General features: G+C 38.0%; 1 protein-coding gene across 2 annotated transcripts; it reads right to left on the bottom strand.

Moving 5' to 3' along the window:
• Nucleotides 1-2,121: 2,121 nt before the first annotated feature.
• SPO11 (SPO11 initiator of meiotic double strand breaks) lies at nt 2,122-13,790 on the bottom strand. Of its 2 annotated transcripts, XM_028089190.2 has the most exons (13): nt 13,660-13,790; nt 11,607-11,720; nt 10,229-10,317; nt 9,745-9,811; nt 9,415-9,523; nt 8,861-8,947; nt 8,132-8,168; nt 7,697-7,806; nt 6,497-6,596; nt 6,101-6,138; nt 5,090-5,166; nt 2,751-2,862; nt 2,122-2,241 (listed from the first exon to the last, which is right to left on the bottom strand). In XM_028089190.2, the coding sequence occupies exons 1-13, from the start codon at nt 13,788-13,790 to the stop codon at nt 2,122-2,124; spliced, it is 1,191 nt and encodes a 396-aa protein (XP_027944991.1). The 2 variants fall into 2 exon arrangements, with proteins under 2 accessions (XP_027944991.1, XP_027944992.1); XM_028089191.2 differs by lacking the exon at nt 11,607-11,720.
• Nucleotides 13,791-14,660: the final 870 nt, after the last annotated feature.

The following is a 14,660-nucleotide window of genomic DNA, read 5'->3' as shown; positions in this document are numbered from 1 at the left end:
AAACAGTGCATTTTGCTCTCCCATTTCCTTTTCCCAAATAAATGAAAATTATTTTAAGGAAGTTTCCATCATAAACTGGAAATGAATGTAATTATCTAAACTGAATGTATCTGCAATCCCCTCTCAAATTTCTTTTCAAAAAATTTTTATGTATTTTCAAGTTTTAATGACTACTGTAGATTTTTCATTGCTCTCCATTTTAATAGTATGTCCTAATCCAGACATCTTGCAGCTTGACCAAGCGTTTCTAGGTTAGTGATGTTCTCCTTCACAGAACTTGTCAAAGTTCAGTGACATTAGATGTTAAGGAAGGAAGAAAGGTATAAATTCAAAGAAACACTGTGACTTACAAAAATGTCTTTACAATTTGGGATAGTCTCACAAGTCAAACTGATAGTCTCACAGAATATTCTCAAAATGAAATATTTGGTTTTCTGACGTGACCAAGGGGAAATAACAGAATTGTTGACATTGCAGGCTTGGTATCAGGAGGACCTGTTTTGACCACTAGCCAACAGTAAGAGTTGTAGACGTTTCCGGAACAGTGCGCCCCCTCAGCCACACGTCACGCATTTCACGTGTACCAGTGTTGTGGTTATTAAAGCAGGAGCCGTGGAGCCAGGCTCTGGGGGTAAGTCCCAGCTCCACTGCTTAGTAGTTATGTGACCTTGGGAAAAGCTCCTGAGCAGCTCTGTACCTTTGTTGTCTTATCTGTAAAGTGGGGATGAGTAAGAAAAGTCCCTAGCTCACAGAGTTTCTGTGAAGATGAAATTAATGTTCAAAACACCCAGAAAAATATGTGGCACATAATAGGTGCTATACAAGTATTTTCTTTTCTTATTATATGACCTTACTTAATGTTTACCAGAACCTCTTGTGTAAGGCCAGCTTCATGGGTGCAGTCACGCCAGGCCCCATGCAAAGAAGAGCCCCCAGTGCATGCTTTAATTCTCTGCTAATATCTTGAAATTCTTAATAATTTTTGAACGAGGACCCTACACTTACATTGTGCACTGGCCCCACATATTCAGTAGCTGGTCCTGCTCTTGAGGTAGACAGTGTTACTGTCCCCACTCTGCCCCGTTCCAGCGACGTGGCTTTGGACAAGCAACATCCCCCGTGTTTTCACCTGTAAACTACAGATGTAATTACAGACCTGCCAGGGCCCTTGGGAGAGTTAAGATAATGTGTAAGCAGTGACTGGCACAGGTAAGTTCTCAGAAATGGGACCCACTATTCCTAACATCTATTTTGATAAAATAACTCACCAACAATTCTGTTCTCCTCTAAATACATATTCTTGCTTACAATTACAAGTAACTTCAGTGCAGTTAAACATTTGCTGAAAGTACAGAACAAAGTCATAAAACTCATCTCTGGAAAAATTCAGAGAGGGTTATGAGGGGAGACGATTGAATCTTTACTATTACAGAAAGACTTTATTAAAATTTGAGGCTTCTGTAAATCTTGAACGTGTTTCATAAACATGGACTAGAGGGGAAGTCAGGGGACTTGATGTGGGGTGAGAATGGATAAAACCGTGGGGAAATTTACAAATAAATTGTTAATAATAAAAAGCATACTCAGAAACAAAATTAAGTGCTTCAGACTGCATCAACCCAAATATTTATTCATAATAAATTTTACTACTTTCACAAGTGAATGAATGGGGTGTGACCCCTACACCATGAAAGCAAAAAAGAAAGCAACTAAAAAGGAAATGCTAGACACTCTAATTCATTTGCAACTTCTCAAATTTAGGTTATTATTAGTTTTGATACTAAAAGATGCTTCATGCCTTAACATTAGTTATATTGTAGAAATTAAATATTTTTGCAGACTTTGACGGCATTTTTACAATATTTTTTCAAATAAAATTTAGAAGTCAAAATAATGTATACTCTTTTATAAGTTACTTTAGAACATAGGATAGAACTCAGTCTCCACAGAGAAGGATAAAGTCTTCTAAAGAAAATTGTTTTGGCAAATAATATGATTAGTGGAAAATTATTTTACCTCTACAGAATTAAGAATATATGTTCTTTCCATGACAGTATCTACTACTGAAAATAAAACCAATGAAAAACCTCTTGCAATCACAAGATCTATTCTGATACATTTTTATATCCACCCTCCAAATTTTAATTTGTTAGGTAGGTACACTCTGGAAAGATAATCTGATGACAGGAAGGTCAAAGCTTGAATTTCTGCCTTCACTTTAGAGTCTGCCATTATTTCCATCTGTCAATAAAAGTAAAGTACAGCTGTGACCAAGGCCTGTGCTACAGATCTCTTGACTCAAACCTAGTAAATCTAGGCTTGTTTTATTCTCAGAAGCCATGGGCAATAGCTTTTAGGTCAGCCAAAACATTCCAGAGCTGTTACAGAAAAAAATGTTAGAAGAATACCCAGTATGGGTATCTCTGATAACCAGGAATGGGCTGGTGTGTTTATGTAATTTCTTTATTTTCTTTCTCCCCCACCCCCGCCCATAAACTATGATACAGCCATGGATGATGGGTAGAGAACTATGATGAGGATAAAAATAGGTCAGCTCCATCCATCTGATCTTATCTATTAGCATTCGTAATTCAGTGTTTCAACAACCATTTACTGCCAAACACCACTCACATTAGTTGTTGGTTATATAAAATTTCAAGGAGGATATTTACAGAATATTATGTGAATAGCCACTATGAAAGTTAAAGGCAATAAAACATACAACACTTGAATTTTAGAAAGAAACATACTTCTTTTCTCCAAAATGGTTGGCAAGTAATATAAGGTCTTTTCAGGACACTGTCAAGTTTCATCTGGTCCCGTTTTGTCAGTGGAATTAAAGTATCTCTAGGTATATTTAACCTAGAAAAAATACATGAAAAAAATCAGCAAAAACAGAGTGCTCCTATAACTTAAAGGTCACATCTTTATTTGTATTTATTATACTATGTCAAGAAACTCAGAAATAACAGATAAGCAAATTAGTACAGATCCCTCTTTTAAAGCCAGAATTTGGGAGATGTCCTAGATCAGCAAGGATTCAAGTTCATAGTGGACGTCCGTTCTAAATTGTTGTTTTCCTTCCCGTCATACTCACAGGACAATGACAAGAAGAACACAGACACTGGTATTAAACACAATGCTAATAGCACTCCATCAAGTGTATGGACACCACCGTGGCTCCCAGAGCGCCACGGCCTCGAAGCAGTGAGCTGTAGAATATGCGTGGCCAGCAGCAAAAGTCACTGTGGGATCTCAGGTTCCACTGAGCACTTCATTCTTTGTAATTCATTGAGAACTTTCAGGGCGAAGGAAGTTAGTCTGTTTCTAACTTATTTTCACTTAAGCACACGTGTGTGCACACATACACACACCCCTATCTAGTTTTAAGTTTTAAAAAAAGTGAATTGTAATTTTTTCTTGGTGTGTGTTTTAAAAACAGGACAGCAAAGGTCCAGGATTTATGGTATAGACTACTTTTTTGAAGTCACAAATCCTGGATTTCCCAGGAGAGCTCTAGTTTCAAATAGTCTTTTTCAATGTCCCCACAATTATGACCATTTGCCAGTGGCAGCTACCAGATAGGGTGACAATTTGATTAAAAGTTGAGGCAGGGAGCTAGAGGATTTCCCGTGAAGCTGTGTTTGTGTAGCTATCACACTTCTTAAACATTTCATTGTCCATTTATTTGGAGTGGCTTTGAGGGCACTGATGGAATTTATGAGATGCAGCTGGAGTTTCTTCAAGCCCTCCACCTTAATAATTATCAGATCATTTATCCTGAATTTGTGTTAGGAAAGCTCTTCATACAAACAGATCACCCCCAAGAGATTTTGACCATGACACATACACCAAATGGAACAAAACTTTGATCCACTAGAGTGTAAATACTCAAAAATCAAAAACTAAATGTTTTCTCTTATGCCCTCATTTTGTTAAGAAGTGGCAATCACCCAAAACCTGTTCACGTTCCAAATTTAGGAAACAAGGACCAGGTACCAGGGTTTGCTCCTTGCTTAAAGAAACCCAATAAACACATGTAAGTTCATTCATACTGGCCAATTAAACAATAAAATATTTTTAAATATCACATTAGCAGAGATGAATAAAAGTGATCATGTCCCATGCTGAGGGACAGGTGGGCTCTCACTCTCCAGGGAAAACAAAATAATTAACCTATCAGGAGGGCAGTCAAAATCTTAAAAATGTGCATACCCTTTGACCCAGCAATTCTGGGAATTCAGCCTTGGGGACTAAGGGACTAATTAAAGATGTGGGCGAAGATTTAGTTACAGGAGGGACCATCAAAGCACTATTTATCAGAGATTTGGAAACCACCCAAATGTCTGACTATGAGGCACTGGCTGAATAAACACTGGTACATCCAGAATTGGAACTCAGTAATAGAAGACACTAAAATGAGGTCATGGGTACAGAAAAGTGATTTCATTGTGTTGTGTGAGAGAAGCAGATTACAAAGTAACAAAGTATGATCCCATTTTTGTGAAAAAGTTATGGCTATGCACAGAGTGTAATAATAATCTACAGTGGTAAAGCTGTTCATCAGTAGGTGATTTTTATCTTGTTACATAATGGAACTTTTTCTATAATGAACATGTATGTTAAACTTGACAAAATTTACGTTCCCAAATGTTAAGTAATCTTAAAATGAGATTTTTTTTATGAAATTAAAATTTTAAATCTATGGTAAAATTGATTCATATGGCAAACGATGTTGTCAATGATTACCACTTAACTAGATTCAATGTCATACTTTTGGAGTATAAAAATATTACAAAATCTTAAAAAATTAAAAAATAAAAATATTACAAAATCTTTTAACCATAAAGGTAAAACAAAAACCATTTTCTAGCTGAAAGTTCAGTTAACCAAATTCATTCAAGCATTTTTGTAATTGAAACAGAAACATCGATGAATTTAATTCATAATTCTATAATCCTGAGTCATAGTGACAATATAAACACATTAAGAGCTTTCCCATATAGTCACTTTTTCGGCTTATTGTTAATATTATGATGAGTCATCATTTTAAATATCCTAGTTTTACTAAAACTAAGATTAATCTAACCGTTTAATATCGGAAGGGAGGAGACCAAGCCATCTAATAGCTGGAACTGTGAGATTATGGGCCTCAAAAGACATTGCCTAAAATAAAGAGCAAACGTACATTAGGTGAGGCTAAATTGCAGAAAACCAGCAGACTTGTTTTTGCAGCCACATTTTTTACTTATTAAGAAGGATAAATACAAAAGACTGCACACTTCCTGAGCCCACAGAACTAAGAAAATCACCGAGACTTTTGCTAACCTGGGCTTTCAGTGAGGTTTTAAACTGCTCTAGGATTTCTGTCTTGATTTTATATAAATTAAAACTACAAATGAACCTCTCTGACCTGCATTTATTGTTGTTCATGATTCTGTATTTTAACATCTTGCTTCACCATCCCTTTCGTCTGAACATATACGTCATACAAACATATCTGTCAGAAACACTCAAGGTGTATACCAGTGGTGCCCAAACTTTACCATGCATCGGAATCACTTGGGGTTCAAGCCCAGAGATTCCAATTCAGGCGGCCTGGATGGGGACTGAGCTGTGCATTTCTAGCAAGTTCCCGGGTAATGCCAACACTGCTTGTCTGGGACCCTACTCAGAACCATTGATGTACAGACTCTAGTGGTGAAATTTGGTGATGTTTTCATTTTTCCTTACGGTGGGTATAAAGGGAATTCGCAATGTCAGAATTCAAGGTTATATATAATTTTCAGAGTTTATTTGGCAACCAGCCCTTGCTGTTACCCTGAGGTCCCACAGTTACTTCGGCAGACTGGGAGAGTGAAGGATAATAGTGTCTCTTGCCCACAGCTAATCCCACTCTGTCATCTGTGGTCACAGTGGTCATGCTGGAAGCTAGAATCACAGCCACTAACACAGATTGGCCCTAGACTAGGAGAGTAGCTCCCCGGTACACCGTGGGGGTCCTCAGCTAACTAAGGGCTGGTGAGTGAATGCAGCAATCACTCTGATGAGTATGAACTATCTCAATAGTGGAAAAGGAAAAATACTTTTCTGTACTTACCTTAGATCCATACTTGTAGATGCACATTATTTCTATGCCTGTGAAAAGAGTCACCTTTATGGTTAGTCTCCTTGCACATCACAGGTTAGGTCTCTTGTACGTCAAGGCTATGGTTAGTCTCCTTGTACATCACAGGTGTGCACTCTCACATTTTATCTAACACCTGCAACTTTTATTTTCATAGACACTACCAATAAAAAACTTGTGGTTCAGTTCAATGGGGCAAAAAGAGCAATAAATTGCCTCAAATGATTATAATCATTAATTTTAATCTGATAACCATCTTCTTTTAAAATAATTTATGAAAGTGTTCTAAGAGCAGAAAAGCACAACTATAAGTATGATGAATAGGATTTAGTTAGGACGACGGCTTCAAATAATCCAACGACAAATCACCATGCGGATCGGCATCGACAAGAGCGAAAACAGGAATGTGAAATGTATCCCATAGCTTCTTGACCAAAAGTCTTGTGTTCAGATCAGGTACCCCCTTTCCCTAAAAGCAAGATTGAAATTATGCATTTTAATTCCAGCAGAATGAAACTGACAAAACCTTTTCCTTATCTTACCAACAATTTAAAAGTTAGAAAAGTTAGATCACCTTAAATTTCAGGTGGAAAACTAGGGTGGACTGTGAAAAATGTACAGTCTACACAACAGAGTGAAAAAGCCCGCCTACATTTGTCACTGTGACTCAACTATCCCAGTCCTGGATAATAATCCTAAGGAAACACTTCAGCAGAAGCAGAAATAATAAAAATCGGACATAATCTACCAACAGGGACATGAGAGGCAGCATCGCACATGTCAGTCGTCATTCGGCAGGTGTCCTTGATTACTCCAGTGTTATCAACTCCTCCCACATGACCCTGTAGCAGGAAGCTTACTACCCTTTGCTCACTGATGACTGTAGCTGCCCGTGTGGCATCTCAATGTATGCTTCTGTGTTCTTTGCCATTCTTGGTGCAGATATATATGCATGTATATATCTGTACAGAAAAGCAGGTTCCCTTTGATGGAATTCATGCAATTACCTGATCTACAAACCTGTGGGGGAGGCAGAACACAAAGCAGCTCCAGTGTTACCATATTATAGATGAGACGAGCAGCCATGGGAGAATGGCATGTAGGTGATTCTGAGAGCCTGTGCAAACTCACTGTGGCATTAGAAAATCACTGGTATTTAAGAATTGGGACCACCAGGGACACCTGGGTGGCTCAGTCGGTTAAGCGTCTGCCTTCGGCTCAGGTCATGATCTCAGGGTCCTGGGATCGAGCCCCACATCAGGCTCTCCACCTACCAGGGAGCTTGCCTCTCCCTCTCCCTCTGCCCCTCCACCCAGCTCGTGTTCTGTCTCTGTCTCTAATAAACTTAAAAAAAAAAAAAAGAATTGGGACCACCACCTTGATTTTAGTCAGATTTGAGGATGTTTAAATAAATGCCTTGGAAATTCTTACTCCCTCACCCCAAATGATGTGCCATATTGATAACAGAACGTTGTGTGAGTTGTAGAGATAATGTTATAAACCCCTCTTGCCAATCACCAAAGTAGTATGTTAGTCTTGGCATTGTAGTAAAGGGAAATAATATAATACCGTAACCATGATGCAAGGGGACATTCTGTTGCAAAAGTTGTCATCCAGGAGTCGCTGAAATGTCGCGTCTTTTTCTACAATTAATAGAAATTTCGCATCTGTAATTAAATCTGTGATGTTAAGGCTGATAATTCGAAGACAAGAATATTTCCATTTAATCACCAACTAAATAGTGATGCCATATAAATCAATTCTAAAGCAGCTGTAGATATAGTATATTCTTTTTTGCCTTCAAATACATAGACACCTATTCACATATTTAGATACCTGTCTCTTCTACTAGACAGGGAGCCCCTAAGGCAGAAACCATGTGTGTTCATCTTGACCACCATAGGGTCTAGCTTGATGGTTACACATTATGAAGGCCTGGTTTATCAAAATAATGAACGAATGCACCTTCTACAAGCTTAAATAGTTTTACCACTCAAAGGATACTTTGAATTCCTTGAATATTAGATGGCACAGCAACGGCCTAAGTTAACAAAACAAGAGAGTTTTTATTTTAAATAAGCAAGTATAACCACATTTAAAAATGTATCACAAAAATCCCATATTTTCATTTTTCTCTGAATACATCAGTCATCAGAGATTTATTCCTCAATAAAGAAACAGTAGGAAACAGATTTACTCCTAAGAAGACAAACTTGCCACCCAAACTACTTCCTAGCAGGTGAGAATCTCTCAGAAACTTTGTGGATATGTGGCTTAAGCGGCAGAAAGTGCTGAATTAAAGCCCTCCTATCCTAGAGCACACAGGTGTCGTCTTGCTCATTTCCAGACTGCTGTGCAGATTAGTGCTGTGGGCTTTCCAGGTGCCAAAGCCCAGCAAATAGTTCAGAATTAAACAGATCAATTTCCAAACCAGGAAACTGTATCAAGATTACATAAATAACCATGCTAAAATAGCCAAGCTACATTCTACCTGAAGACAACAGTACATTTTTCAAAGGAAAGCATATCTTTGTTTATTTTAATATGACCTTTGACAACTGGCGTATTTTAAAACTGTGTAACGGAGGACCTCCTAAAGCATACGCTTATTCACCCTACAGTTTTATTTGAACATCTTAAGCTCCAAACTACATAAGAAAGCAGGAAATAAAATACATTTCAAAAACAAAGGATCTGAAAGGGAGTTAAAGCAGGTGACATTAATATACTTACTGTGGAACCACAGGTACAGTGCACTCTGGTGCCGTCTTCCTCCATATACCTTAAATTGCCAGCAATTAAACCTTTCGATGTAGATAACTGAAAAAATAATAGCCATGTTTGAACACTTTTTCACTGACATATTTTTTAAGTTTATTTATTTAAGCAATCTCTACACCCAATGTGGGGCTCGAACTCATGACCGCAAGATCAAGAGTCGCATGCTCCACCAACTGAGCCAGCCAGGTGCCCCTCACTAACATATTCTATACGGCTGAATCAATCCTCATGTTCACCTGCCAGATTACATGTATTTCAGCTCAGACTGGAATTTAGGAAGTAAAGGAGAAAATACGGAAGGATACTTAGGAATAAAAAATATTTAGTAATTCACCTGTTTTAGTCCATTCATCCAAGGGAATATATTGAGAGTTGATTATTTAAATTCATGACAAAAATGTAGTATCAAATAGTATCAAAACAAAGCACAGATTACATTTTTCTATTATGATTTTACACAACTCTTTTGTCTTAAAATAAGGTGTTTAGTATTAAATGCTACTTACTATATGTAGACTCATCCTCGGCACTTTTAACATACAAGAAATGTCATTGATAATATTGTCCACGACAGTCTGGTTACCAAAGAGTTGGCTGTCAGTATAATATATGTCTCTATGAAAGTTAAATATATATTTTTAATTAGCCATATTCTCTTTGACTATGACAAGTATTATTTGTGGGAAACTTTAATTGGATGAAATACAACATATAAAGAAAGTAATTTATTACCCATAGTCTAGTCTTATATACCATTTCAAACCATAATGGGAGTTAACCTAAACTAACTCTCGGGTTGCATCTTAAAGGAGTAATTTACCAAAACAAGTATTTACCTTTTGGTTGCATAAGTGTTGCTCTGTACTAATTTATAAATCATGGACAATATTTTAAGAATTAGGGCTGGAAAATAAGATACAATAAACAAGTTACTCATCATTTCTCTCATTAATTCAAAACATACCATTATCAAGGATTCCAACTACCCCCAGTTACTTTCCGTAACATTAAAAAAATTATCTTTCCAAAATAGAAAGCACTGAGTACAGAATAATAATTTCCTAAAGGATCAAATAAATTGCTGTCCGAACAGCAAAACTGAGAGAATACTTTTCTACTGAATCATGTACCTTGAAAATTTATTTTGGATTTATAATCTGCTTCCGTGATTACTGACAATGAAAAATTCTGTAACTTTATTTCAGGTGTAAGGGTGGTCTATTAAAGAACAACTAAAATTATTCAACTAGGAACAATTAAACCCAGAAAGTAACCAAACTTATTTATTTTATTACTAAAAGCTAAGAAAGATTAATTTACCAAAATTTTTAACTGATTTTGGTGAATCACTTTTGATTTTTCTCGTGGTACAATGAGATACCATCTGAAGACCCACAGAATCTTCAAACCTGTCATTTTGTTGAAAGGCAATAAGATAAAAAAAGAATTAACTTCTGAACACCAAACAATGTACACTTAATGTGCTCTACTGCGCATCACCTAAATCCATATTTCTTCTCAACAGAGCCACTGAAGCTTTAGGACAACTTCATTTATAATCTTAGATAATTCCAGGTGGTAATTAGGTAATTAGCTTTGTGACATACAGAGGCACTAAAATAAAGTGTTTAAAATAAGTGAATTAAATACCTTTGAGTATCATGTATGTGTGTGTATTTAGTGTCTAATGTGTGACATTTTAGGTATGTAAACTATTTTCACTTATTTCATAATTTTATTAGCATTTTGCTCATTTTAATATTTACTCATTTATTAATTTCCCTCAATTTAACAAGTTTTGAAATATATTTCTGATTTACCTCCAAAATTACATTAAATGAAATAATTTATATTAGGTTGTTAAGTTGAACTGCCAAGCCTGTCCTAAAGGTGGCAGAAGGCACCAGGCAAAGAGGTCAGGTGTTAGCTGCCTGAGGGCTTGATGAAATCCATTCTCCAAAATGATGTAAAATATGATTCAAAAGTTTACAGTTTTTATTAATTATACTGACCACAAAAGAAGCCTTAGTGACTAAGGAGACTCAAAATTACTTTTATTCTGTTTCTGTAACTCTTACTGAGAACTACTGTAGTGTTTTTCATTATTTAGATTCTACAGGCTGAGCATCTGAAAAACACAAAAGATACAAGCAGGTTGGAGGCTTTGACAAAACTGTTTGCTGATTTTACCTTCTTGGACACATGACTTAGCAGGGGGAGATCTACCAGGAGAAAGAGGCTTTGAAATATGTTCTGTATTCCGGATACATTTATTTTCCTTCCAGTATCAGGATTGGTTGTAGCTCCCCTGAGCAAGTGGTTTGCTTTTGCAGTATTTCTGCAGAATTCCACTGGTCATATTTCCCCCCTTTGAGTGCTAGACATTCTAGCTTAGATCCCAGTTGGGAGCCTGTTTTTAGCAGAACTGTAAGACTTTATCATATGCATTTTGAATTCTAACCTCTTCTGGAGCTTCGTTTGTTCTTCCTAGCATTGTTTTCCCTTTGCCTTATCTTTCACACCCACTTCTAGTTTATATGACCTGCTTATGAGGTATGTATTTTGTAAACTTCCTTAAATCCTTCTAGGCAGGGTAAAAGCAGTAAAAAGAATGAAATCAGACTAGAACTCTAACTCAAATAAATTCAAATAATGACATAGATACTGTATTTAAAAATAAAAAATGCAAAATACCTACTTTATATTTTCCCAGCTTGATCTGTTGTCTATTGTGAATGCAGGTGCTTCATTCCTTGCCACACTTGTGATGATGTCTTGGATAACACTTTCTATAGATGCAAGAACCTCAGAACTGAAACAATAAACACACTATGATTCAATCTTAATTCTAAATTAGACCTTTACACTATGTAACATTTCCCCAGATCAATAGGAAAGTAGGTTTTAGTTTCATTGGTTGTTTTTTAAGACTAGGTAATTCGCCTCCATACTGACCTCTCCCACTAAATTTTGACATGGGCATCGCACTAAAACAACAACCGTATTTATAGTGGTTATTTGCAGAGAAATTTCATTTGCTTGTAATTCTACTTCTCAATTACCAATTGAAGTAATATCTCCCTTTTAGACATTAATAACTAGACAATATGATTTATAAATGTATTTTAATCTCTTCATATTAACCTACTCAAATTCAAACTTGTTGGCTTGAAATACTACTGATAAATGTTTTAATTAAAAATGATGTAATATTGGCTTTGAATTTAATTTCCTTCCCAAAAATGCAATGCAAAAATATTCCAAAAGAAATACTTCTTATTGTAGCACATCGCCCTGATTGATCTCATGCCTTAAATCTGCCCTTTTGAATTTTAGTGATACAAAGAGAAAAAAGTTTAATCACTACGTAGCATGGAAAGACTTGGCAACCATTACAGCACTTCACAGAAAAATATTAAGACCTAGCCCAGTCTTCTGTGAGCTGACTTTTCATTTCACAAGCCATCAGCTTCAGAAAATGTTGTTCAGTTATAAATACCATTAGCGTATTGCCTAAGAAGGGAAATCGAATTAAATCTAGAAAATGCGCAGAATGTAGAATGTCCTAATTCCCCCAGAAACTTCAGAGCTTGCTTTGAAAATGCATGTTATCAGAAAGCAAATCTTAAAACAATCAGTATTTTCTAACACGGAGCGATACAAACTGACTCAAAGAAAGATCTCATTCATTTTTCCAGTTTGAAAAAAAAAAAAGTTGCAAGGTAACACTGTGACAAACTTGAAAACACAATTAGATTAACTTGCATCTGAAGCTTAAACAGGGGACTTCCATTCCCTCCTTTCCTCACCCTCATAAGTTCTCCCTCAAACTAACTACTTCTATAAAAATCGGTTTGCTTGTAGGTTTTCCACTTTTTTGTGTGTGTGGTGTTTTGTTTTGTTGGTGGTTGGCTTAGTCTTCTTAAAAATAAGACAGTAATTTGTTTAGGCTGAAAAATTTTGCTGATAAACCAGAAAAGCAGATCCAGGAAAAAAAAAAAAAACAACAGCATTTTAAATAAGAATGGCCAATAACATAAACACATTCTCTGTAGCTAATTCCGAGCCGGGTAGCTGGAGAACCTCAGTAATCCATCTCTTCAGCACCTCTAACCAACCCCGCCAGCCGCCAACTGCTTTAACTGATTTTAAATAAATCACTTAAAATGTGTGTACATTCTCTCCAAGTCAAGTAAATCGTTGTCTCACTATCAGCCACTTCCTTGTTCAGTTTGATAAAACCCGGACCGAGTGAGACCTCCCAACATTCATCTTCCCTCTTTCTCTTCACACACGCACGCACACAAAATCCTGAAAGCTTTTTACATTGAAATTGTATCCAGAAAAAATGTGTTGTAAACAAACACAAAGCCAAACTGTGCCCTAAATTCCCTGACCTCTGAGAATCTTAGGAAACCGGCGAGCCTCGCTGTGGGGATGCTCCTGGAACATTCTAGAAGGGGAATATTCTAGAAGTCACCAGAGGCGAGGTCTTTCACCGGGCTTTTTGAGTTCCAAAATAAAAGCTAAAAGCGGAGAAGAGAGCGCCCTGAGGAAGGACCTTTCTCAGGGTTCATGAGGGGCCGGCGAAGGGAGTTGCTCCTGGGGCCTCCTCATCCCGAGACCAGGGAGACGGCAAGGAGCGCCAGCCACGTCCCTACAGAGCGCCTCAAGACCCCGCCCCAGCCTGGCTGGGAAGCCGGCTCCTCTCTAACTTCCCAACATGCGCGCCCCAGAGGGGGCCCTTCTACCTCGAGGCCAGGCGCGTCCCCCCGCCCGCCGGCTCCCCACCGCCTCCGCTCAGGGTGGCCAGCAGGGAAGCCTTGTGCCGGTCCACAACCGCGAAGAACGAGGCCTCAGGCCCCATGGGTGCAAAGGCCATGAGGGCCGACAGGAACGGACAGCTCCAAGAGCAGGAAGCCCCCTAGCGCCCGCGGCAGCTCGCAGCCCGCCCTCCCGCCCTCACAGCCTCCCTGGCGATGGTGGTCTCTTTTCCCACACTTTCGGTCCGGGCATGCGCACACCTTGCCCCCCAGGCCTGCGCATAACGCCTCTCATTGAGTGGAGTGCGCAGGTGCACAGGGTTCAGTCCGGTACAGTCCCCACCTGCGGGGCAAAGTGATGGGCCGCTGGGGACCAGCATGACATGTCTGGGATATTGGATCCAGGTTTCCTTGAAATGGATTTATGGTGTTTGGGTTTTTTGTGGTGTTTTGTTTTGTTTGTTCGTTTTTTGAAAACTAATACCAGCGATATTTCATGAAAAGAAGTAGTTCTGGTGATCCACCTGTGTGGCAGACGCAGCGCTAGGCAATGGGTTCAGCTGAGATCAAGGCAAACAAAATTCCTGCTCTTCCTAATATTTTTATAGTAGCCGCTCTCTTAATTCTCATAACCATCCCAGGAGGTTCCTGATGTGGTCATGGTGATTTTGCAGGAGGGGAGGAAAATGAGGTCCACAGCTGAATCAGACTGGGGTAACATCCCAGCTTGGTCACTTTGAAGGGTCGCCAGATTTAGCAAATTAAAATACAGGACACTCAGTTAAATTTCAATTTCAGATAAACAATTAATACTTTTTATTTTAAAGAATGACTACATCCCATGCAATCGTTGAGACATACTGTTACTGGAAATTGTTTTGTTGTTTATCTGAAATTAGAACTGAACTGGACATCCAGTATTTCATCTAGCAATCCTGACATTGGACCACATCCTCGCCTGGCAGATTTGGTGAGCTGTCCCCCCTTCC

Source organism: Eumetopias jubatus, unplaced genomic scaffold (genome assembly GCF_037043125.1).
Source record: "Eumetopias jubatus isolate StellerSeaLion01/CBP00866 unplaced genomic scaffold, mEumJub1_p1.0 scaffold_9, whole genome shotgun sequence".
Classification (NCBI taxonomy): Eukaryota; Metazoa; Chordata; class Mammalia; order Carnivora; family Otariidae; genus Eumetopias; species Eumetopias jubatus.
The sequence above is the reverse complement of the archived record's forward strand: the minus strand, read 5'-3'. Positions and strand labels throughout refer to the sequence as shown.